General features: G+C 42.5%; 1 protein-coding gene across 2 annotated transcripts in view; it reads right to left on the bottom strand.

The window, feature by feature from the left end:
• RPS6KA2 (ribosomal protein S6 kinase A2) overlaps nucleotides 1-22,805 on the bottom strand; it is a 312,524-nt gene that overhangs the window by 165,443 nt on the left and 124,276 nt on the right. The window contains exon 1 of one of the 2 annotated variants that reach the window (XM_059835896.1): nucleotides 14,031-14,248. The exons of the other annotated variant lie outside the window; for it this stretch is intronic. Within the exon in view, the coding sequence (XP_059691879.1) occupies nucleotides 14,031-14,129 (99 nt within the window). The 5' untranslated portion in view covers nucleotides 14,130-14,248. Of the gene's footprint in view, nucleotides 1-14,030; nucleotides 14,249-22,805 lie in introns of those variants that run through there. 2 annotated transcript variants of the gene reach the window in all.

The raw sequence follows: 22,805 nt of genomic DNA, 5'->3' as shown, positions 1-22,805 counted from the left end.
GGAGAGTCCAGATTTAACAATCTGAATATGATTTGAGAGGCCAAATGTATAGAACATTGTGATTTCAGGTCCAGATGTGTTACCATCCTACCCTTTAACCTCCAGCTCAAACAAATGTAGCCTGCCGGGTTCACAGGCTTGGCCAGGGGATAGCTCTGCTTTACGTGTCCAGTTATGAGGGCAACAGTTTTGCGCTGGCCCAAGAGTTGGTGATAATTTAAGATGCACTTAAATAGAAGGCAACATTTGTTTGGTGTAGACCTTGTTGCCACCTTGAGGCCACCAACTAGGAGACAGACAGAAGCCAAGGAGGTTTACCTAGAGTAGGTTGTTAATGCATTCTGTTACATCTCGCGTTTTGGCAGGGAGGAAGGAATACTGCTACATCAACAACAACAATGCCAGTCTGGTAATATCTTAAGTGTCACAACAAAAGCAGTACAAGTTTGCTTCTGATTCAGATCTGATTACAATTCCAGGCGGGGAAAAAAGAGCAATTTGATTTGCTTTTCCTTTTGCTTTGAATTGCGTAGGTTTGCACTGGTGTAGGCTTTATAACATTGTAAATTTAAAAGGAGAAGTAGCCCTTAACTATCAGGGTAAGGTGCTTTGAATGGAAGAGCTTTTTATCATAAATACCTAAATTAATGCAGGCTAGTTTGAAATTTGTCATGAAAATCCCAAGATGAAAAACTACAAAAGTTTACTCCTTTCAGGAAGTTGAAATGGATGATGACCAAGCAGAAACCATGAAAAGCCATCAGGCTTTGCGTGACTTCATGTATCTGAAATGACAACAGACCAAAGTTGGCAGCTGATTTTCACTTTGAGGTTTTTTGTTCAAAAGAAAACCCAGAGAGTGAAAACACACAGGCAAAACAGGAACAAAAGTTGTCATGCAAAGCAAAATGGTAACACGGGTAGCTTTATTTCACTGTTTTCCAAGATACTGTAGGTGCCATAGTAACCATGCTTTAAAAACAGAGAACAGTGCTGTGAAAATGGTACTATACGGAGCTAAAATCCCAGACAGACATTCATGCTCAGTTGGAAGCGGAGTTGAGTCATAGGTATGAAACCCCCAATGATACATTTGGGAGCCTGTGATGCAAGGGCACTCTCTAGGAGTATTTTCCCCTTCTGCTTTCCCTGAAAGAGAAATGATCACTAGGCAGTTGAACTATGGGAAGCCAGAATGCAGAGCCATTGGAAGAGAACGAGGTAAGTACTTTGGTATATGAGGGGGACATTTCTGAGATATGTAGTAAGCTCTGTATTTGGGATTTGCTTTGGAGCTGTCTGACCATTGCCCAGCCTTGGAGCTGAGCGTCTCCTCTGAATCAGCACTGCCTCAAATAAAGCTTTGTTTTTAGTGATGACTCTTGAGTTACCTCAGTAAACTGAGGGTGGAAAGTACCAAAACAGAGGCAGCACAAGAAAAGCACAGACACGTGATTCCCATTGTCTGAGTCTAAAGCATAAATTAAAAAAGCTGAATCAGATGAATGATAGGGCAAGAGAGAAGGAGAAAGCAGAACTCTTACCTTAGAAGGGAAACACCTGAGAGGACACAGTGAGATTTTCAGTAGACACCAGGACCCAAGAGCCTGGTCTCAGGGGCACAGTTTCCATGTATGCGGAGCTCAGCATTTCCGTGGTCCAGCCATTCACACACCAGCACACAGCCATTCAAATCCTCAACCTTTATTTACGAGAGGGAAGACAAATCTGAAGACAAGAGTAAAGAATCATATCCCAGGAGGGCAGAAAAACTTAGTTTCTTCTCCTCAGTAACTGGAAAATGGGGAGTTGATGTGCCTCCCTGAAGAGATGATACAAAATCCCAGAGAGCGACAGCTTTCTGATGACCAGAAAGATAAATGACTGCTTGCAGACCATAGTGGTACTCCATGGAAAGAGCTCTATTCTTATTTCTGTCTCAGTCCCGTGAATGTCGCACCAGCAAAAGGATTTAAAAAGCACAGAGAAAAGGGCAAACTTTCTCTTGGCTGTGGTGCGTACAGTATGTTAAATGGTTCACAAGTCCCCACTTCCCCTGGGATAGGTTATAATCGCCACAGTTGTGCATGTGGAAAACAAGGGGGAGGAACAGAAAAGAAGAGGCAGAGAAAAAACCTAAGCTGATCAATAAAAAAACAAGTGGTCAAGAGGGGAAGCAAAGGACTGATCTATTTTTCATTGTATTGGGTTTGTGTGGCGAGGTTTTGGTAGCGGAGCGGGGGGGCGGGGGGGGGGCTACAGGGGTGGCTTCTGTGAGAAGCAGCTAGAAGCTTCCCCCACGTCTGACAGAGCCAATGCCAGCTGGATCCAAGTCGGACCCACCCCTGGCCATGGCTGAGCCCATCAGCAATGGTGGCAGCGCCTCTGTGATAGAGTATTTAAGAACAGGGAGAAAAAACGGCACTACTGCAGCTGAAGAGACGTGTGAGAATGTGTGAGAGAAACAACCCTGCACACACCAAGGTCCGTGAAGAAGGAGGAGGAGGAGGTGCTCCAGGCGCCGGAGCAGAGATTTCCTCAAAGCCCGTGGTGAGGACCACGGTGAGGCAGGCTGTCCTCCTGCAGCCCATGGAGGTCCACGGTGAAGCAGATATCCACCTGCAGCCCATGGAGGACCCCATGCTGGAGCAGGTGGATGCCCAAAGGAGGCTGTGACCTTGTGGGAAGCCCACACTGGAGCAGGCTTCTGGCAGGACCTGTGGACCCGTGGAGAGAGGAGCCCACGCTGGAGCAGGTTTGCTGGCAGGACTTGTGACCCCGCGGGGGACCCATGCTGGAGCAGTCTGCTCCTGAAGGACTGCACCCTGTGGAAGTGACCCATGCTGGAGCAGTTCGTGAAGAACTGTAGCCCATGGGAAGGACCCATATTGGAGAAGTTCGTGGAGAACTGTCTCCTGTGGGAGGGACCCCACACTGGAGCAGGGGAAGAGTGTGAGGAGGAAGAAGTGGCAGAAACAACATGGGATAAAGTGACCGCAACCCCCATTCCCCGTCCCCCTGCGCCACTGGGAGGAGGAGGTAGAGAAAATTGGGAGTGAAGTTGAGCCCATGAAGAAGGGAGGGGTGGGGGGAAGGTGTTTTTAAGATTTGGTTTAATTTCTCATTATCCTACTCTGATTTGATTGGTAATAGATTAAACCGTTTTCCCCAACCTGAGTCTGTTTCATCTGTGACAGTAGTGGCGAGTGATGTCCCTGTCCTTATCTCGACCCACGAGCCTTTCGTTATATCTTCTTTCCCCCGTCCAGCTGAGGAGGGGGAGTGACAGAGAGGCTTTGGTGGGCACCTGGCATCCAGCCCGGGTTGACCCACCACATTCACAAATAAGGCTCTTCAAAAAGCTCTAGTTTTGAAATGACCCAGTTTGTCTGCATTAGAAAAGATTACATTTTTAATCCACTCATTTGGTATGCATTATGAGAAAGATGGAAATATTAAATCAAAAACTTAAGACTTTCCTTACCACACCAGGGAAAAACTTCCATACAGAGAAAGATATCCAAGAACAACTCCTCCCATAACATCACACATGTCTGCCTGTTATACCATTTCTTTCAATACAAACATTACTCAAATTTTATGGCTTCTTTTATAAGCCCATTACAGAAGGAAAAAACACTTTTAAACCAAGCTGGGAAAGAACAGGTAGTTGGCACCATTCACATGATCGTCTTTTCCTAAGCAAACAATATGATTATAGGTAACTTACACCCTTTCATAGAGGAATACCACTTTTCAAAAAATAAATTGGCATGTAAAATTTATTCTGATATTTGGAGAGAATACTTTCAAAGAGACAATTGGGATAAAGTTAGTATCTTTTGGCAGATAATCACTGTAGGTAGTGTATGCTTTGGAAGTGACAGTCTTCAGAAACTTTAATGGTATTCCTTCTAAGGCCCCAGATGGGTTTTACTGCCTGGGAAAAATGAGAGAAATTTGTTTGCTAGAATACAAAATCCCTGTTGTTGAGAAGGCTTTTAGAAATTCATTTCACATCATCAGGCAAAAGATGACATTAGACCTTTTTGTCCAGCATATAGCCTTTCAGAAAAAAGTAAATAGAGATTGAATTTCTCTGCTGTGCAAGAAGCGATGCTATAGCATCGATGGCATTAAGAGCCATAGGAAGGGAAAAGAACATCTAGATGCTGCCATATTTGCACTAGTGGAACAGGGGGAAGTAGGCAAGTAAATATTATCTACACTTATTCTGCAGGCATAGTACGTTCTGCTGCTCACCATCCTTACCAGCATTGCCGCTCAATATATTACGATGTGACATTAACTTTTTCACAAAAATGTGGAAAAAAAAAATGCAGGCGTGTTTGAAGTATGCTTTTAGTAAGGATTCTTCAATTCTGCAAATGCAAAAAAAAAAAAAAAAAAATTGAAATCAAAGGGAAAAATATCCTCAGATGGGAAACTGTGGTTTCTCTCCAGCTCTGGTAACAGTGGCGATTTTTTTTTTCTTGTATCAGTTTGCAGTTAACATGATACATGCAACTGTCTTTTTTTCAGACCTGAGCTAATGCCCATCCTTGTGACATAAAGGCTTGAGTCAGCCACCAAACTAAGAATAATGTACTTAAAAAGTTTTTGAAGGAGAAAGCAAAGTCTCCCCTCATGCCCTCTCAGCTTAGTTTGACCCAACTTCTGCCTTAGCAGCTTTACTTATTTTCTGCTTTACAATTGCTAAAACTTCTCCATGGACAAAGGAGGCTTCAGTAATTAAAATGAAGCAGTTTTATTACCTCAGACTGGTAGGCATCATAAACCGAGACAACTTTGCAATGCTGGAGAGACTGAGAGGAATTAGCTGATGCCTACTTCAGTGGGGGCTTTCCTGCCTTTACACCTCACGGTGCCTTTTCTGTGTGGATTCACATAACACACTTCCACCCACTTCTCAAGTGAGCCTAAACACACAGTCCTCCTCTGGAAGAAGGAGTTGAAGAGAAGTTGACAGAATGCAGAAGTAAGAGCTAAGATTAACTCCTTTTGTGCCTATTTCACTGGTTGCCACATACAAAGGAGAAGGTAACTCCCAAAGGTACGAGAGTCTGGAAAACAAGGACAGATGCATCGTCTTCTCCAGAGAGGCATATATTCTTTCAAATTAAGGCTCTGCAACATGTGTGAGATCAGCTGTAAAATGCCAACACTTCAAAAATCCTTTGTATTGCCACTACATGAAAACCATTCACATTTTGAAAACGTCTTGGTTTAGCTATCTCAATAGTACTGATTTAATGAAATGTTAAGGAGCTCATTTCAGAAGAAAAATTAGCAATTTTACTTGCCAGGAAAAAGCTTCAAGTCTTTTCAACATAATGAAATGTTATTAAAAAACGTTTGAAGTATGTACTATTTAACATCTGCGTGCATGTAGTAATCAAAAATTTAAATTCAGTGATATGAAATGGTCTTGAACTGTGTCATGGAAATAATCTAACATAAAGCCTTGCTTTTAGGTTATATTTTAGTAATAATTGCAATGCATAATCATACAGGAATAAAGTAGATACTGTGCAGACTAGCAGCAGATCCAGCACGGTTTAAGATATTTAGACAGATGACTTTAAACTGTATACAATTACAATACTTAATTGCTGTCCCAGGCATCTTCTAGTCACAGAGGGAGATTGTCTCATGCAGGAAAGACTGGCAGGGAGATGTGCTGATGCAGAAGTTAATGGCAAAGGTATCTGCCAGAGTCACAGCACCTGTCCACTAGTTGCCCTCAACGTGGAAGTGGAGAAGACAAAGTTGAACTGCTGCAGGGTTTTCTTACACACTAGCAAAACAACAGAAATTTCCACTAAAAGAAAAAACTCTCTCCCCCTGACCAAATAACCAAATATCTGCCCAAGCCTTTTACTTACTTGTCAGGAAAATTGCCTGTATAAGCATATATTATGGAGGTTTTCTTTCGTACCATTTATCAGTGCTTGCCACTTTGCATATAAATTACATAGCACAGTTAGTCCTTCGTCCAAATGCAGGACCAAAGTACGGACTTGTGGGACAGTCAGGCTTGACAAATGCCAAGAACACACCCGATTTCTCCAGAGCTTTACGACCCCAAAAAAGGCTCAATCCCAAAGCACGTTCTACAATACACAGATCTTTCAAACTAATAGGTTTGAACTTTTTCAAACTTTTTTGAGCATTTTTCAACAGTTCTCGCCACCACCTAGTTCATTTACTCTTTATGGCATACAACAGCCTGTGCCACATTGCTGACTGATATAATGACTAGATTCCTTCTCTCCCAAAAGGAAAGACAGATTGTTGTTATTTTTACACCGATAATGAAAAAGAGGGGTAAAAAAAAAAAACCAAACTAGGGACACGGTAAAGCTTTGAGTCTGGAATACACCTTTGCATTAATTTGTATATGAAGATGTCTAAGGCTTGGTCTTACTCACAAATTCAGCACAGAGTAAGTTTTCTTTGTAGTTTTTAAGGCCAACCTCTAATGTTCCTCTGGAACAGAAATGTTATTTTTTGACTATGCTTTACATATTATTTCATTATTTGTAGTAGAAACAGCAGCCTGTATTAAATTCTGTAATTTTTAAACTAAATTTCCATACAAACTTTAAAAAAAAGTCTAATCATACCAGTTTTCTCCTTGTTGAGTTCTACAGAACTTAAAAAAAATGCACAACATAAAATTCCAGACCCTGAACATATATACATGAGCATAAAACATATTCCACATGTTTACACAAAATGAGAGAGAAAAAAAAAAATCTCTTCCTGCTTGCCATCACTCCCAGCTCACCATTACTCTTTACACACAATGTATAGCAGGAACCGACACTCTAACCACCCAGCACTCAGATATTCCTAAAGAAGCCCCATGTTGCAGCACTGAGCTGACATTTTCCTGTTGGACATCACAAGAGTGTACCACAAACTTCTCTGGAGGGTTGTACTTCTGAGAACAAGTAGGACTGGGTAGCCTCTGTTGTGTAACAACAGGTAAAGGTGAATTTTATAGATAAAACCACACACTCAGTTTCCCCCTTTATAAAGCCTTCATTTAATCATAATGGCTCTTGAACAGAATCATTTACTGCCTTGTGCCAGTCATGCGTAAGTCCAGATTTGGCTTTGCAGTTAAGAGGCATGACACCCTTTAATTACACATGGAGTTTATATGAGCTCATTTATTTAGGTTTTGTAAGGTATCTGGCATTTAGCTGATTATTATCATTACCTATCATCTGAAAGCACACTAGCAGCCTATATCTCCCCTTCTTGCCTGCGCACTGCTACACAATGCCTAATAATATCACTGCAGTCCGAGAAAAAAGTTTTCCTCATTGGAAACATCACAATTTTGTCTTCTGCGCTCTCAATGGTTTGCACTACCAGTATCCTCAAAGTCCTGGCACTCAGCTAGAAGAGGCTCTCCTGCATCCCACAGAAAAAGCAGCTCTGCTGAAGTACTGATACCAGCAGCACATTTCAAAGGAGTGAGAGAGATTTCACAGCTAAAGGATGGCTGCTCCCTTCAAAGTCTTCCAAAGCCATGCTGTGGCCACCCTGTCCCCATGCATGCACCCACCGAGGGAACCTGCATCCCAAACTGTATGCCTGGAAGGCACTTCCCAGTGTGCGGACGGCAGCTGTGCTGCAAGGACCTTGAACAGAGGTATTGCTTGCTTCCTCACACATCCTCAGTCAGGAAGCTATTTTCAAGGCAGATTCAGTGGTTCACTCATTCTTTCCCATTTCCTGAGACTTTGTCCTCCAGGAAACAAACCTGTGCCCTGCAAGAGCTGATGGCATCACACACACGGACCGATATAGTGAGAGGGTGCCCGGAGTGCAGAACTAACTGCTGCTTCCCTGCAGTACTTTGAGTCTTTCTTAACAGCAAACACTTTTACCGAATCACTGCAGAACTGGGACTTATAAGTCTTGTTAAGGGAACAACAGGAAACTGACTAGCAAATATTTAGATGAGAAGTATTTCTACTTGAGTAACTGATAAATAAACACAGGGAGGTTTTTTGTTCCAATTTCTGTCTTTAGAAATACTGCCAGCTATGAGAACAGAAATGCAAAAAGCACACACAAAAGGAGTCCTCTCCTGAGACTAGCAGAAAAATGGGCAAATTGAATGCTGCTGATAACAAAAATAGGTGCAGGAGAGCTCAGCCCTCTGAGAACAGACTTTTTGTGCCACAGGGTCAGATAGGCCATAACGTTATGAGCTAAAACCTAAAATAAAATTACACATTTTTCACTTGGATAAAACCAAGTTACTCCGAATTACTGCTAGGCAGGGGCCCAGCTGCCCATAGGTTCCAACCAGTCCACCAGGTTCAGCTCTCCCACACGCAGATACTCCAGGCCATTACTTGGCCCACAGACACCTCTCTGTTTCATTCATTTCATCATTTGTTCGTGATCATGACCAAATGTGTTCACCATACCACCGTGTCACCACCAGTCACATAAGGTATGCACGTGCATGTCCTATCAACTGATCGGACAGGACCCATCCCACAACCAAATGAAGACCTCTTCTGTTATGTGAGAATATCAGGTCCCTACTCTGTGCCCAAAAGTACATATGCCCCAGCTATGTGGTAAGAATCTGTGTGTAATTGTGTGATATGTGTCAGAATTGATCTGACATCAGAGCCCATGGATAGGGTCCTGTCAGCTCTGGACTAGATGCCAAATACCATTGGAACAAGGCATCAAGTAGGCATTTAGATGGTGGAAATGGAGCATAAAATAACAATTTGGATTGGTCTTTGACAGTCCTTTGAAATAAATGATTTTTACAACAGACCATTAGCATCCAAAAGAAAGGAAGAGCTTCTCCCTAACAACGTTGCTGTGACTGGCACAGGGTCACGCTCCTGAGTCCCTAACTTTCAGAAAGGAGAAAAATAATTTTTCCCACCCTACAGCAAAGACTGAGAAAGGGGACCCAAAAAGCTTTCAAATGCACAAAAATCCTGCGGCAAAAAAAAAGAAACAATCTGTTTTTCACAGTTACAATGAGCAGGATGAGAAGACACGGGCTTAAATTGCCGTAAGAAAAACTTGTGTTAGGCATCAGAAAAGCTCTCAGACACTAAGGATAATGTTGTAAAACATACCTCCTAGGGAGGTTATGGGCATTTACCATTGGAGGTCTTTAAGAAGAGGTTAGAAAAACATCTTTGGTGGACTAGTTTAGACATAGCTGATGCTCCTGACAAGGAAGAGGGGGAGTCCAGGTTAAGATCCCTCCCTGCCCCATTTTTTTTTTTTAATTATTTTTCTGTGGACAAGTTATCCCTACATCTACCTGCTTAATTTTCCCTTTCTGTAGCTCAGCAATTAATTTGAGGCTTGTGGGAAAAAGCAGATAGCAGGCCTGTGGCGCAAGAGGCTGTTCTTTTGCGATAAAGCCAGAAGTATTTGGGGAGTTGGGGAGCAACTTCTTTATTATGAATGTATATGCATGTCAGTAAGCTCTCTTACCACCAAACCCAATGTAAATAGGTAGAATTGTATCAAAGGACTTGAAAAATTATCATGATTTTAATTTTACAAATGGGGAATGCAGGGCACAGAGGTCTGAACCATCTGTAATGACACAGCAAGTTATAAAAACGAGCCTGAAAATTGGATTTCCTGGCTCCTCAAGTGACCTATCTGATGGACTACATGCTCCTCCTGCTCTCCCTCCCCTGCCCTGCCTCCCTTTTCCCCAGCAAGCCATGCAAGACTACAAGAATTGCAGCATTTCCTCATAAAAGTCTTGCCTGCAGCTGAGGGAAGTCAGACTACAATAGCATCGGTAACTTCTGCTATTAACAAGAACACACACCACAAAGATGTTCATTACCAAGGGGGAAAAAAAAAAACCCTAAGGCTGCCTCAGGACTTGCACCTTGCAGAGCTGATCTTGAGCTGCCAATCCCCATCTCCATTCTTTAACTTGCCTCTTTCTGTCTAACCTTTGACAGAAAGAATACGTTCTTCTACAACATGATTATCTATAAATACAAAAAAGAGAAGACAGAATAAAGGACACACTACTGATAAAGAACAGAATTGTTCTTTATACAAGTCCAGAAGAGTTCACAAGCATTTGCAAGTGAAGCATTGCCCCAGTGCACTGTGCAAAAGGAGCAGTCCAGCTCAGCGTTTGCTGGCCACTTTCCTAAGGCTGCTGTAACTTAAGCCTGTAGAAAATCAGAATCAGAGCTGAAGATTATTATGAGGGATTTTCAGTTCTGAAGTATTATAAAGGCAGTGCCAGTCCTTCTGCACTATTCCTTACCAGACTGCATAGGCTTGCTTCCATTTCCTACGTGCCAGTGCTGGAACCCAAGGAGGACCCACACTTGAATCACCCGCAGGAGGTCCTGCCTCTCACAGCTGACTATGCCGAGACACGCCAGGCTCCAAATTAATTTTGAATTAATTTGCAAGAACTCTGGTAGGCTCCAAGCCCCATACATAGACCAAACAGAGTTTGGATTCACCACTATCAATAAGACAAAACAAGAATTAAAAAAAATTAAAGAACAAGAATAACAAGTTAAAAATACATCAGGAATGCAAAAGTCTGAAACATCTCCCAAAAGAATCAATGGCAATGTTTTAATTGGTCATAATCTCAAAAAAAACCAAGAAAGGCTTCTGCGTCACTGGAATAAACATAACCAAATTATTTGCACACTTAGGTCCTTCCTAGCTTATTCAAATGGCATATTTAACTTTTGATTTATAAATCAAGGGATATTGCTCACTGCCATAAGATGCATTCCACTGAGGCTCAAAGTCCTTAGCAGATCCACAGTGTGCATACTTTCTCCTGATGGTTTCACATTCATGTTCATCAACACTCAGCAAGAACCATAAACAAAGCCCTTCTCTCAGATGCACACATGCAGTTCCCATTGACTTTGCTGGATTTTCAGCTGACTTCAATAAGAACTCAGTGTGCCTGCAGAAGGGCAAAACTTGGCTCTGCACATTTAATAAAATTACATCACTAGATGCCTTATAAATGAAGGGCAATACAGGCCATACTGAAAAATAATATAAACTGAAAACCAAAAAGCGTAGCCAAGTAAGTTCAAATTTCAGCCAGGTTTTCCCAGAATAATAAAAAGGGCACACATTTTAGGCAAGATGAAACAAAACCCCTGTAATAGCTCATTTGCAAAGTGTGCTCTGCCTCCTTTAGCAGGACAAAGTGTGAAACCTAGCTATCTACATAAGGCAATGATCTTCTTGTCTCAGATATAGCAATGATATTGGCATATGAAATGATTAAGTAAAGGTCAAGTTACAAGCTGTGATTTACTAAGTAATTTTCTGCATCTATATTCCTGCTCTGTAAGTTATGAAGCTCATTGCAAATGAATGAATTTAAAGCATAGCAGAATACCGCAGTAGAAAAAGTAATTAAACATATTATATTAATAACTTAAATTATATTATTTTGAATCTATTCTAATAGCGGTATTTTAAAGATATCAAAGGCTTGAATCCAGTACTATCTATCTTAAACCCTTCAACCCTTTTTCCCACCTGGCTGAAAGAACACCACAACAAAAATCCCATACCACCTAGGAACAGCAATCACCTTCCCAATTTCAGATGACATCTAGCAACCCATAACTTCTGCCAGGTACATTAGCTGACACACACTAAGCAAAGCAATGCCACATGTGTTTTCTCCAAATTTCTTCGCTTTATTTCACTTTTATTCATTCCATGATGTAGTAACTTGTGCCTTTTTACTGCCTCTTTAAAAATATCTACTTATTAGAAAGAAGAATATTCTGACTTCTAAAAATCCAACTACCAACAGGCTTCCTTGCACTTTCTGTTTGGCTGACAAGCGCTCATTAGCTTGCAATTACAAATTTATACACAGAAATACTCAGAGATCGAAATCACAGAGGGGGCTTGATGTTCGTATGTTTGGTTTTTCCCCTCTAAGCAGGAATATCTCTGATGATTTTCACACTTAAACAGCAGAACAGATTTTATGAATCATTTTTCCTTCCTGGTTGGAACAACCCCTATTCCCTGTTGCATTATAATACTGAGTCACTTTGCATAAAGTTGGTCATTACCGCCAAGTCAAGGGAGAGAGTAGGGAAGTGGACAAAATGCTCTAAACACGCATGTGCGATAGGATACATATCAGGCTGCTTCTTGAAGCAAATTATTTAAAATCAGAAAAAAAATTATATTACAAGACAGGTCACGTAAGGGAAAACTATTTCATACATATTGAAAAAATCCAGTAAATCTAATGTAATACTGATGATCAAAGGGATTGTAGAGACTTTTTTTTTTTTAAAGGAAGCAAGGATCTGGTCTGTTATAAATGCTGAGTGGCACTGGTCATTCATGCTAGATGTCCTAGTAAGTTAAAGAATTAGCATAGTGAAATCTGTTTCTCCCAAACTATGGCACTGCCAAATGAATAGTTATGAGGTCTGGTGGAGCCCTGCTGTCTCAACATCACCTCCCCTTCTAACATTGTGCCCTGACACTGGCAGCCTGCGAAGATGCTCGTCTCTCTCAGAACTCCTTCATGTAACTCAGTGACTCCAGGTCTACTTTCTGTTGGCTCTGGTGGAGCACAAGCTTAGTGAATTTACAGTATTACAAGAAACATCTATTTCAGATTAGCCTTTGCAATTCTAGGTTCACAACAGGGAAAGGAAGGGTTCCCCCATCTCCCCTCAATCCTAGAGGAACAGGGCTGGTACAAGGAGGAAGCTTTAACAACTTTCATTTATTAGTTTGTTTTAAATGCATAGCATGACTATTTGGAGACTGAAATAAAATTACGTACCTTACATGATCATTTTTCAAGAAAGCTGATTTTAAAGAGTTAAGAAAGAAAAAACCCAACAAAAGACACCAGCCAAAACCTCTGCTTTTCTGCGTGTCCTGTTTAAGCAATGACACATGAAGAACTTTATGTTCAAACAATTACCTGGTACTTTAAATAGGACACTAAGGGAATAACGTATTAAAATGTATTCACACAGCATGAGACTAATCCTCCTTCTGGGGATACCGGTGCAAATCAGAGTAACTCCTCAGAGGACAATTGAAGTACACCAGCATAAAACAAATGTGAGGCAGAGGGGAATCAGGCCCCATCTACCTCTATTTTATTGCAGAGGTTACAGATCATCTGCAATGATAAAGTGAACAACATAAATATAACTGACATCTATTCAATTGATCTCACATCCTGCTGACTATTCACAGCTCCAAATATAGGGCTGAAGAACAATGGTTTGAGGAAGGGAGGCAGAAATCCTGGTTCTACCCCATTCACACATTCCTATGTGTTAATACCTCTGACTTGAACTGCCTTCGTCTCCCCACACTGCTAAATCGTTGTAGGTTTAATTTGACATTGTCCCCCTGCTCCTGAAGAACAACTTCTCCTTACACAAAAAATAAATTGAAAAAACCCCAGGATGCATGGGAGAGAAGACAAATGCAAAAATCTGTGCAAGCATGAGAACCCACAGACAAACAAGCAAGAAAATCCCTACCTAACATACCAGATATATAAAAGGCACTAGCAAATTGATTAATTATTTGGAAATCTGGCACTGAGAAGGAATGGTATGTGCGCAGGGGAGGAAGACTGAAAAACGAGGCTATTGCGAAGTATGGTGCCATTTGTGCTAATTTAAGTGGATCTGTAATTATTTCCTACAACTTCATGATGTCCTGAACCAGCTTCCTCCTCCCCTGCCTGGCTGATAAAAGGATCCTTAGCAACACACTAAATGTATTATGCAATATATTGAATACTACCGAGAAGCAGCACTGAATTACACTGAAACAAAGAACATCAGGTGCGAACATCACCACCTCCAGAGAAAGATCACCTTTAGCCACCTATCACACCAGTAAGCGCAGGCATTCCCTTGTATCTCTTCGTACCGGCGCCTAACGGTACTTCCTACATTTAACAAAGTTAAGGCAAATTTTACCTCAAATCTGCTTAGGCTGGAGCTCTTTGACCGAGACTTCTTGCGGAGATAGACTGAGAAGAACCGACGCACTGTGAACTTCTTCATGCTCATGTCCATTGCCCCGTCCCAGCTGCGGCGCAGAGCACGAAGGAGCTGCGGCGCCGGCGGAGAAAGCTAGCGCATCCCGATTGCCCCCTGTTTATGTCCACAGGCAGGAGACCTTCCCAAGTCTCCGCTTCTCTTCATCAAGCCGGGCACAGCTAGACCTGCAAGAGGTACACTGCCGGAGCCATAGGAGCCTGCTGCTTGCAGTTCGGAGCATAAAGGCGTTATACTCCCTCCCGCTTTCCAGTGTTTACATTTCGGGGCGGCGAGCCGAACTCTCTCCGCTCCCTCTCCCCCTCGCCTTAGGTCCTACTACGTCCAATCAGGCTCTGCTTTGGCTGCATGCATAATCAGCTCCGGCAGAAGACAGCTCCCGAGTCCCAGGCGTAGCAGGTTTGAGATAAATATTAGATGTCTCTGTTGCTCTGCTCTCCCTCTCCCCTCAGTCAGGCTCTTTCAATTTCCTGCTTTCCGAATCACATGGGGAATAGGCACATGCTGCACTTCTGTTTTTAGCTCGGAATTTCAATGCTGCTATAATTACTGAGGGCTAGGGTGGTCAGAGCCGAGAAGAAACCAGCTCCGGCATGAGAGTCTCTCCTGGAAGGAGGCTGAAAGACGCCATGACCCCACTGCCAGAGCAGAAGGGTCTGAGCCTCCTTTTATTCTGGGGAGTATGCAAAATTACACTGCCACACCCCCCCACGCCCCCCCTCCCCCAGAAATCAAAAAGCTTAAAATCCTGCTCACAGATTACCCGCCCGCTTTACATTAATACACCTAACGCTGGCACAGCTCTGAAAATAGAAAGCACAATCTATATGGTAAGTATTACTATTCTTATTGTACTACAGCAGGAAGCTACAGCCCTTCTAAGAGGTTAAATATGTACATCTATTTACAGGCTGTAATCTTGAGCTGCTCGCTATACTGCAAGCATGCAGACCTACAGCTGCACCCCCACCTCCCCACCATAATAACATTTTTAGCTTTTCTTCAAAAACTGATGAATCTCAGTGTGAACCAGAGACTGAAGAGCTTTCTCTGCCTGCCGCACACAGCTCGGGCTCCTTGTCCTTGGCAGCCTTTCCTTTCTGACTACCAAGGAGCACCCAGATATGCCTTTCTCCCTTAACCTCACATGAAAAGTGAATGACTCTGATGACTTATTAATGACTCAGATAAATAAGCCCAGAGAGAACTGACACCACTACAGTCCGAGAAGACTCTCGGAGGTTAAATGACAATACCACTCCAGTCAATCTGCTCTAAAAGAGAGGGACGCATTTCGCTTTAATTTCTTGTCTGGATTCTGCTGTGAACTATGTTGGCAAGTCACGCCTGTCACTACCTGCTTTGTTCACAGGTTCTCTGTCCCTCTCTTCTGTCTAAAGGTCACCACAGTCTGTATGTACCTGGAAAAGAAAAAAAAAAAGAAAAAAGAAAAAAATATTTTGGCATTTATGGTTTCATTAAGAAGGAGGTCAGATTGGAATGGCTACCGTCAGTGTTGGGCTCTATAATATCCTACAGCCTCTGACTCTTCTGTGCCTAGATCACTGTGTCTCCCCCAGACTAACGTAACTGTAGCACAGTAGCAAATCTGCTTTATCCCTTCCTCTTCTCAGTGCCTACTTCTGATCACTTCTCTAATTCTCTTGGTTTGCAACGAAAGCGTATCTTCTGAGGTTGCTTTCAAGGTGCTGCCCCGGCATAAGCCATGGCAAGCCTAGGAGCCCTTTCACACTGCAGTTGTGTTGGTTCTGGCAAAAGATGCCAGAACAGAGGCAACTGTCCCAGCAAAAACCGAGCTATCTATAGGTAAACCAGAGCCCTCTTCACAAGCAAAACAATAAACAGGTAAAAAAGCAATTTGGTTGGTATAACTGTCAAACTGCTTCTTCCTGTGCCCTGCCCTCTGTCTGGCAAAGAGGTGTCCTGGCACCAGGTTAGCTTGGTGTCATGCTGACAAAGGCTTTTGGCAGCCACACACATTCTTACCTTTGTAAGCCACTTGAGCTTTAAATAGCAATCAGACAAGATCAGGGTAACTCCCTGAACCCTTCCCATCACAGACAGAACACAGTCCCACCTGGACACTGACATCTTTATTTACGCAGAGGAGATGGTAATTTCCCAGCTTTGAATATGCAGGGTACTATTGCACTCTATGTAATAACCAGTATGTGACAGGCTGTTACTACTTACACTAGTAGATTTATCACAGCCTTCTCATTCCATTATGCATGTAGTACTTTAACATACAAGGACACACAGTCACCATTAAATGTACCTGCTCTGTAATAAGTTTCCAAGAAGATTACATGGGCTATGACTTAATACCTATCAGGTACACTTATTACATTCAGAATTTTGTTCTTTACCACAAAAGAAGAAACAAAGTCAGTTAGAATGTATTGGCAATTTATTGTGAACATCAGAGCAAAAGCTAGCCTTTGATGCGAAAGGTTACGCTGTAACACAAACAGCATGTCCAGGCTGGGAGGTAAGTGTCTTCTTAACATCCCTGCCAAGACACAGGCATGGAAATAGGCATGATCTCCTTGCTTTCTTACTCCCCTTTCAACTAGATGGATTAAATACAGAAGAACAAACAAGCACCAGTGCCAGGACATTGCCCTTCAACTTACAGGCCAGCAGAGCAACAGAGATATTGCAGAGTGTATCCCCCAACTATAAAAAGCAAAAGCAACCTAGTTGCAAAAACATACAGAAAAAAGTACGGATACAAAAATAAAAAACCATACGTAAGCATGTAAAACTAAAGCATAGGGATAGATACCTGAAGAGCAGATTTTACTACAGTTGCATTTGCATGGTATGCTTCAAGACATGGATCTTAACTTTGCCTCAGAAAAACACAGGAGAAGAGGCTTCAAAAACATTAACTCAAACTTTCATCTAGTCAGACAATATCCAGTTTTCCCAATAACTCTAATAAAAAGGTGCAAGCAAAAAAATAAATCACAGATTCACAGAATCACTAAGGTTGGAAAAGACCTGTAAGATCATCAAGTCCAACCATAAAGAAAAAGAAAAAAAAAACAAAACAAAACACACACCACCCACAAACCACACCACAACCCACACCAAAACAACCCACCCACACCATACAGCACCATGCCCATCAAGCCACATCCCACAATGCCATATCTACACGCTCCTTGAATACCTCCAGAGAGGGTGACTCCACTACCTCCCTGGGCAGCCTGTTCCAGTGTTTCACCACTCTCTCAGTAAAGAGCTTTTTCCTAATACCCAGCCTGAACCTCCCCTGGCCCAACTTGAGGCCATTTCCTCTAGTCCTGTCACTAGTCACTTGGGAGAAGAGACCAACACCCACCTCTCTGCAACCCCCTTTCAGGTAGTTGTAGAGAGCGATAAGGTCTCCCCTCAGCCTCTTCTTCTCCAGACTCAACAACCCCAGCTCCCTCAGCCGCTCCTCATAAGCCTTGTGCTCCAGACCCCTCACCAGCTTTGTTGCCCTTCTCTGGACACACTCCAGCACCTCAATGTCCTTCTTGTAGTGAGGGGCCCAAAACTGAACACAGTATTCGAGGTGCGGCCCCACCAGCACCGAGTACAGGGGCACGATCACCTCCCTGCTCCTGCTGGCCACACTATTTCTGATACAGGCCAGGATGCCATTGGCCTTCTTGGCCACCTGGGCACACTGCTGGCTCATATTCAGCCGGCTGTCAATCAACACCCCCAGGTCCTTTTCTGCGGGGGAGCTTTCCAGCCACTCGTCCCCAAGCCTGTAGCACTGCATGGGGTTGTTGTGACCCAAGTGCAGGACCCGGCACTTGGCCTTGTTAAACCTCATCCAATTGGCCTCGGCCCATCCATCCAGCCTGTCCAGATCCCTCTGCAGAGCCTTCCTACCCTCAAGCAGGTCAACACTCCCGCCCAACTTGGTGTCATCTGCAAACTTGCTGAGGGTGCACTCTATCCCCTCAACCAGATCATCAATAAAGATATTAAACAAGACCGGCCCCAAAACTGAGCCCTGGGGGACTCCGCTTGTGACCGGCCGCCAGCTGGATTTCACCCCATTCACCACAACTCTCTGGGCTCGGCTGTCCAGCCAGTTTTTTATCCAGCAAAGAGTGTACCTGTCTAAGCCACGAGTTGCCAGCTTCTCCAGGAGAATACTGTGGGAGACAGTGTCAAAGGCTTTGCTGAAGTCCAGGTAGACAACATCAACAGCCTTCCCCTCACCCACTAGGCGGGTCACCTGGTCATAGAAGGAGATCAGGTTGGTCAAGCAGGACCTGCCCTTCATGAACCCGTGCTGGCTGGGCCTGATCCCTTGGGTGTCCTGCACATGTCCCGTGAGCGCCTTCAAGATGAACCTCTCCATAATCTTCCCCAGCACCGAGGTCAGGCTGACAGGTCTGTAGTTCCCCGGATCCTCCTTCCGGCCCTTCTTGTAGATGGGTGTCACATTGGCAATCCTCCAGTCGTCCGGGACCTCCCCCGTTAACCAGGACTGTTGATAAATGATGGAGAGCGGCTTGGCAAGCTCCTCCGCCAGCTCCCTCAGCACCCTTGGGTGGATGCCATCAGGCCCCATAGACTTATGAGTGTCCAGGTGGCATAGCAGGTCGTTAACTGCTTCCTCCTGGATCATGGGGAGCCTATTTTGCTCTCCATCCCTGTCTTCCAATCAGATTAAATTGGAACATTCATCATTATATTTATAAACATACAACGGTCAGATCAACCCACAATGTGAAAAATTCCCTGCACTTAGAAATTCATGGCTGTAAATTATTTATTAGCTCCTCTCTAAGCAATTTTAACTGCTGAGGTACTTGATGGAAAAAGAAATCCAAGTATCTCTGTTTAAGACAAGAATAAACAACAAAACTGGTGGAGGGGGCATATGACACATTGGCATCAACAAGTAATACTCTGTATTCTGAATTATACTTTTTAGAACTAGAGTCATATTTGCTGTAACACAAAATAAATAAATACAAGACCATGGCTGTGCCTGCTCCCAGTGAAGACAATAGCAAAATAAAGTTTACTTCAACTGGAAAACAGCTTAAAAAACCAAGCAAACAAAAAAAGCCCAAAACCAGCATTCAAGACAAACTCTCCAGCAGAAACCACTTGAAATTAAATATTACACAGCCCAGGTTCCAATTTTGAAAAGATAAATGGAGAATTCCCAATTAATGTCCAAAGAAAGCCAAAGGCCCTTCTCTCACATGTACAGTTGGACCATACCAAGAGCAGTAACAGACTGAAGGACCCAAGTGAGAAGGATGCCAGTGGCCGATGCCAGATGAATCAAAATAACTTGAGCTAATTGTTTGCATGAAAGGTTATGCTGTTTGTTACCACGTTTGATGGTTGGACTTGATGATCTTACAGGTCTTTTCCAACCTTAGTGATTCTGTGATTCCGATTCTGTGATAGAACGCACAAGTCCAAGATATCTACCACAAACCACAGGCTGGACAATAAAATTACTGAGAGAAATTTTGTATTACTGTATTACAGAGCACATCAGGCCCTATTTCCAAAGTGGACCTTCTAACTTTTATGTGTGAATCAACAATGTATGAGCAAAACCAGAATGACTCTGCTACCTGAGCAAATTTAGAGATCACTGTAAAAGTAAAAACATCTTCCTTGCAAATGCAATCAATATTACCTATCTTTCCTCAGGAAATTCATCAGAAAACCAGGAAAAAAATCTAGAGAGAAGAAAGCATCAGAGGCACAGACACCATAGACAGAACAAATAAGATTAGCAGAACATGGCATGCAGAGAAAGGGAAAATGAGACTCCCACAATAGAGGCCCAAGAGACGATGCTACAGAAAAGGTGAATTACACAGTACCATTTATGCTCTCATTAAAGAAAATCAGGAGCAAGAGCAGATGTTTCCAAGAGACACCAACGAGCAGAATAAGAAACAACACTTTGCCCCAGGTGATAAGATGGTACATGACTCTTTCAGTGATTGCTGATTGCTGTTTCCTGATCTTGAATGCTGGACAAATTTCCATATGGCTTTTGTTTCCTCAGTGAACAAGTAAAGTGGTTATTTTGCTTATTGATGTTTCTTTGAAAAAACATGATGGGCTTTGCTCAAAGAAATGCCTGGGCTTTGATCTCATTAGATCAGCATACCAATGGGGGTCCCAGCCTTTCCAGCTGCCATACCTAGTCCAGTTTAGCATGCCACTTACTTGACTGGAGTTTTCTCTCTCAAAAAAAAGGATACACTGCCCTGCCAGCACTGTGAAATACATGCAGCAGCTTGCCATCTCAAACATGCTTCTCACCAGCAGTGATAAGTGATCAGCAATGTTGGCTGGATAGGGATGTAAGGGAATAGGCAGGAAAGAAAGAGAATGACGAAGACCAGCTTTGCTCAATATGGTGATATTCTGATTAGTGGAGTCCATTCAACAGCTTCAAGTGTTCTTAAAACTGGGCATCAAAATAAGTTCTTGGTAGACTTGAAACCAGTATTTTGCAACTAAGCAAGTAGCTTAGATGGAAAGTTTTATGTACATTTCTCTCTAATGGACTACTTCAGCAGAGGAGATTAAAAAAAAGTTATTTAGTGGCACTGAGAGGCCGAACCATCTCTGTATGTGTCATGCTAGTGCAGAAGAGGTCTCCTTCCTACAGCTGCCTAAAAATCTACTTCCTCCATTGCTCCTGAACACCCACTAGTTACATGATGATAGAGTAGTGTTACTTCCAGAGATATCAAACGGGGAACGCTATGAAGACATATGGCTTGTTCTTATTTGTGCAGGGAGAACTGGGACTACTGCAGAAATAATAGTTCCAGGACAAGATAACAAGATTTGATTGAGTTTTCAGCAGATGACAGACGTTTTAACTCTCACAAAAGCATCTTGTGTTAGTGCTTGAGCATCAGATTGGCAAGTGCCACAACTGCTGTATTGACTGCTCCCATATGTGCTTTGCTACTTGTAGGCTCACACGAATGTGCAACAGCATCACTGGCCACATACGTGTGTTGGCTGTAGACTACTTCTAGAATGGAGATCAGGTCATCTAGCAGTCTGCATTGAAAACAGGCCAGGAAGTGTCAGATTAATTTTTCTTTTTTTCTTTTTATTGATGTCACTAGGAGTTTTACTTTCTTGGCTGTTACTATACACTGGTTTTGCTGGATTTTGGTGGTTTAGAGAGAAGTATAAGGCAAAGATCCCCAAAACCCAATCTCCTTTATATTATGTAAGCTTCTGCTCCAACACAGTTGAAGGAGTTTGCTGAAAATACAATTCTGCTTTCTTGCCTTTGGATAATAAGCAGAAAAATCACACTGTTCTCCTATAATGGACTAGAAGTTTTCCAGAAAGAAGGATGCTACTTGGTAACTGAAGTATGAACAGTCTTATCACATGAATATTTATGAATATCCACACTGATTAAACATTATACAATACAAAATTGGATGGAAGAATTTCGTTATGCACAGAATATGTTTACTGTTTATTCAGACTAGCCATAAACAATACTAAAAAGGAATGCATTCATTAGAAATCTGCTAATAGGCAAATTTACCTCGATGGGCTCTTAAAGATATCATACACCTAACAGGAGAAATAACATGTGGAACATTTATTGAAACCCTCGTTATTACTTTTAATAGTCATTGACAGACCAAACGGACACTGCACTAAGCAGAAAAGCCAGACTACCGTTGGCCCTTGAAATCCGGAGAGACAGACAAGAGTAGAATGGGGCTTGCGAACTTTTATTCAGGAACATATCAATTTCAGGCAAAATTTTTCCCTTCTATTAGCTAACAAAACTACACACCAAGGTACAAAAGCAAACTAGGTAGTCAAAAAGCATCATATTTAGTTGAGCTGAGTAACCTGAATTAATATCCTCCTTCTATATCTGAGACTATTTTGTATGACCTTGAAGAACCTTAAACTCTCTGGCTATACCTAGCTCCAGGGCATGTACAAAACCCAGCCACATCCTGATCCTCCATTAGAATGGGGGCACCAATTGCACTGTTTTTCTCTTATTCTTTCCTACTGCCACCTCATGTCTCCACTAAAGAAAATCCAGGTATTTTTATCCAGAAAGGAGCCAGGGTGCAGTCTGGTGAGGTTCCCGATTTTGACAAGTGCGTGTGTAAACTCAGGACCCTAAAAGTTTGCACCTGCACTGCAGTTTAGTCACATCTCTGTTTCAAATCTCCTTTTACAAAATGGGGCTGGAGCTCTCCGCCACTGCATAAGAGCTCTTTCAGAGTAAACACAATCATTATTATTATGTACTTATAGCCAAAATTTCAGTTTAAGCCTGGCACATATTTACTAGTTTTGTTGACAAAAACAGATTAACTGTGAGTAATGTCAAAAAATAATAAACAGATGAGATGTGCAAATTTACCTTGGTAGGCATTCGATCTAGCAGGGCAAATGACATATGGGACAGTTTCAAAATACACCTAACACTCACTGAAAATCAGGCTTAAGGTTGTATGAACACCTACTCCATGTTAGACACCACAAAAGTGAGATTCATAAATAAAAGAATCAGTAGTCACTTTTGAAATCTTGAGCATTAGCTTCCTTCTTTGTTGGACTTGTTTTAATTCTTTTTGGACAAATTTTGAAGGACTGCTTTAAATTACTGTAATAACA

Source organism: Gavia stellata, chromosome 2 (assembly GCF_030936135.1).
Source record: "Gavia stellata isolate bGavSte3 chromosome 2, bGavSte3.hap2, whole genome shotgun sequence".
Lineage (NCBI taxonomy): Eukaryota > Metazoa > Chordata > Aves > Gaviiformes > Gaviidae > Gavia > Gavia stellata.
This window is presented reverse-complemented; position numbering and strand designations above follow the sequence as displayed.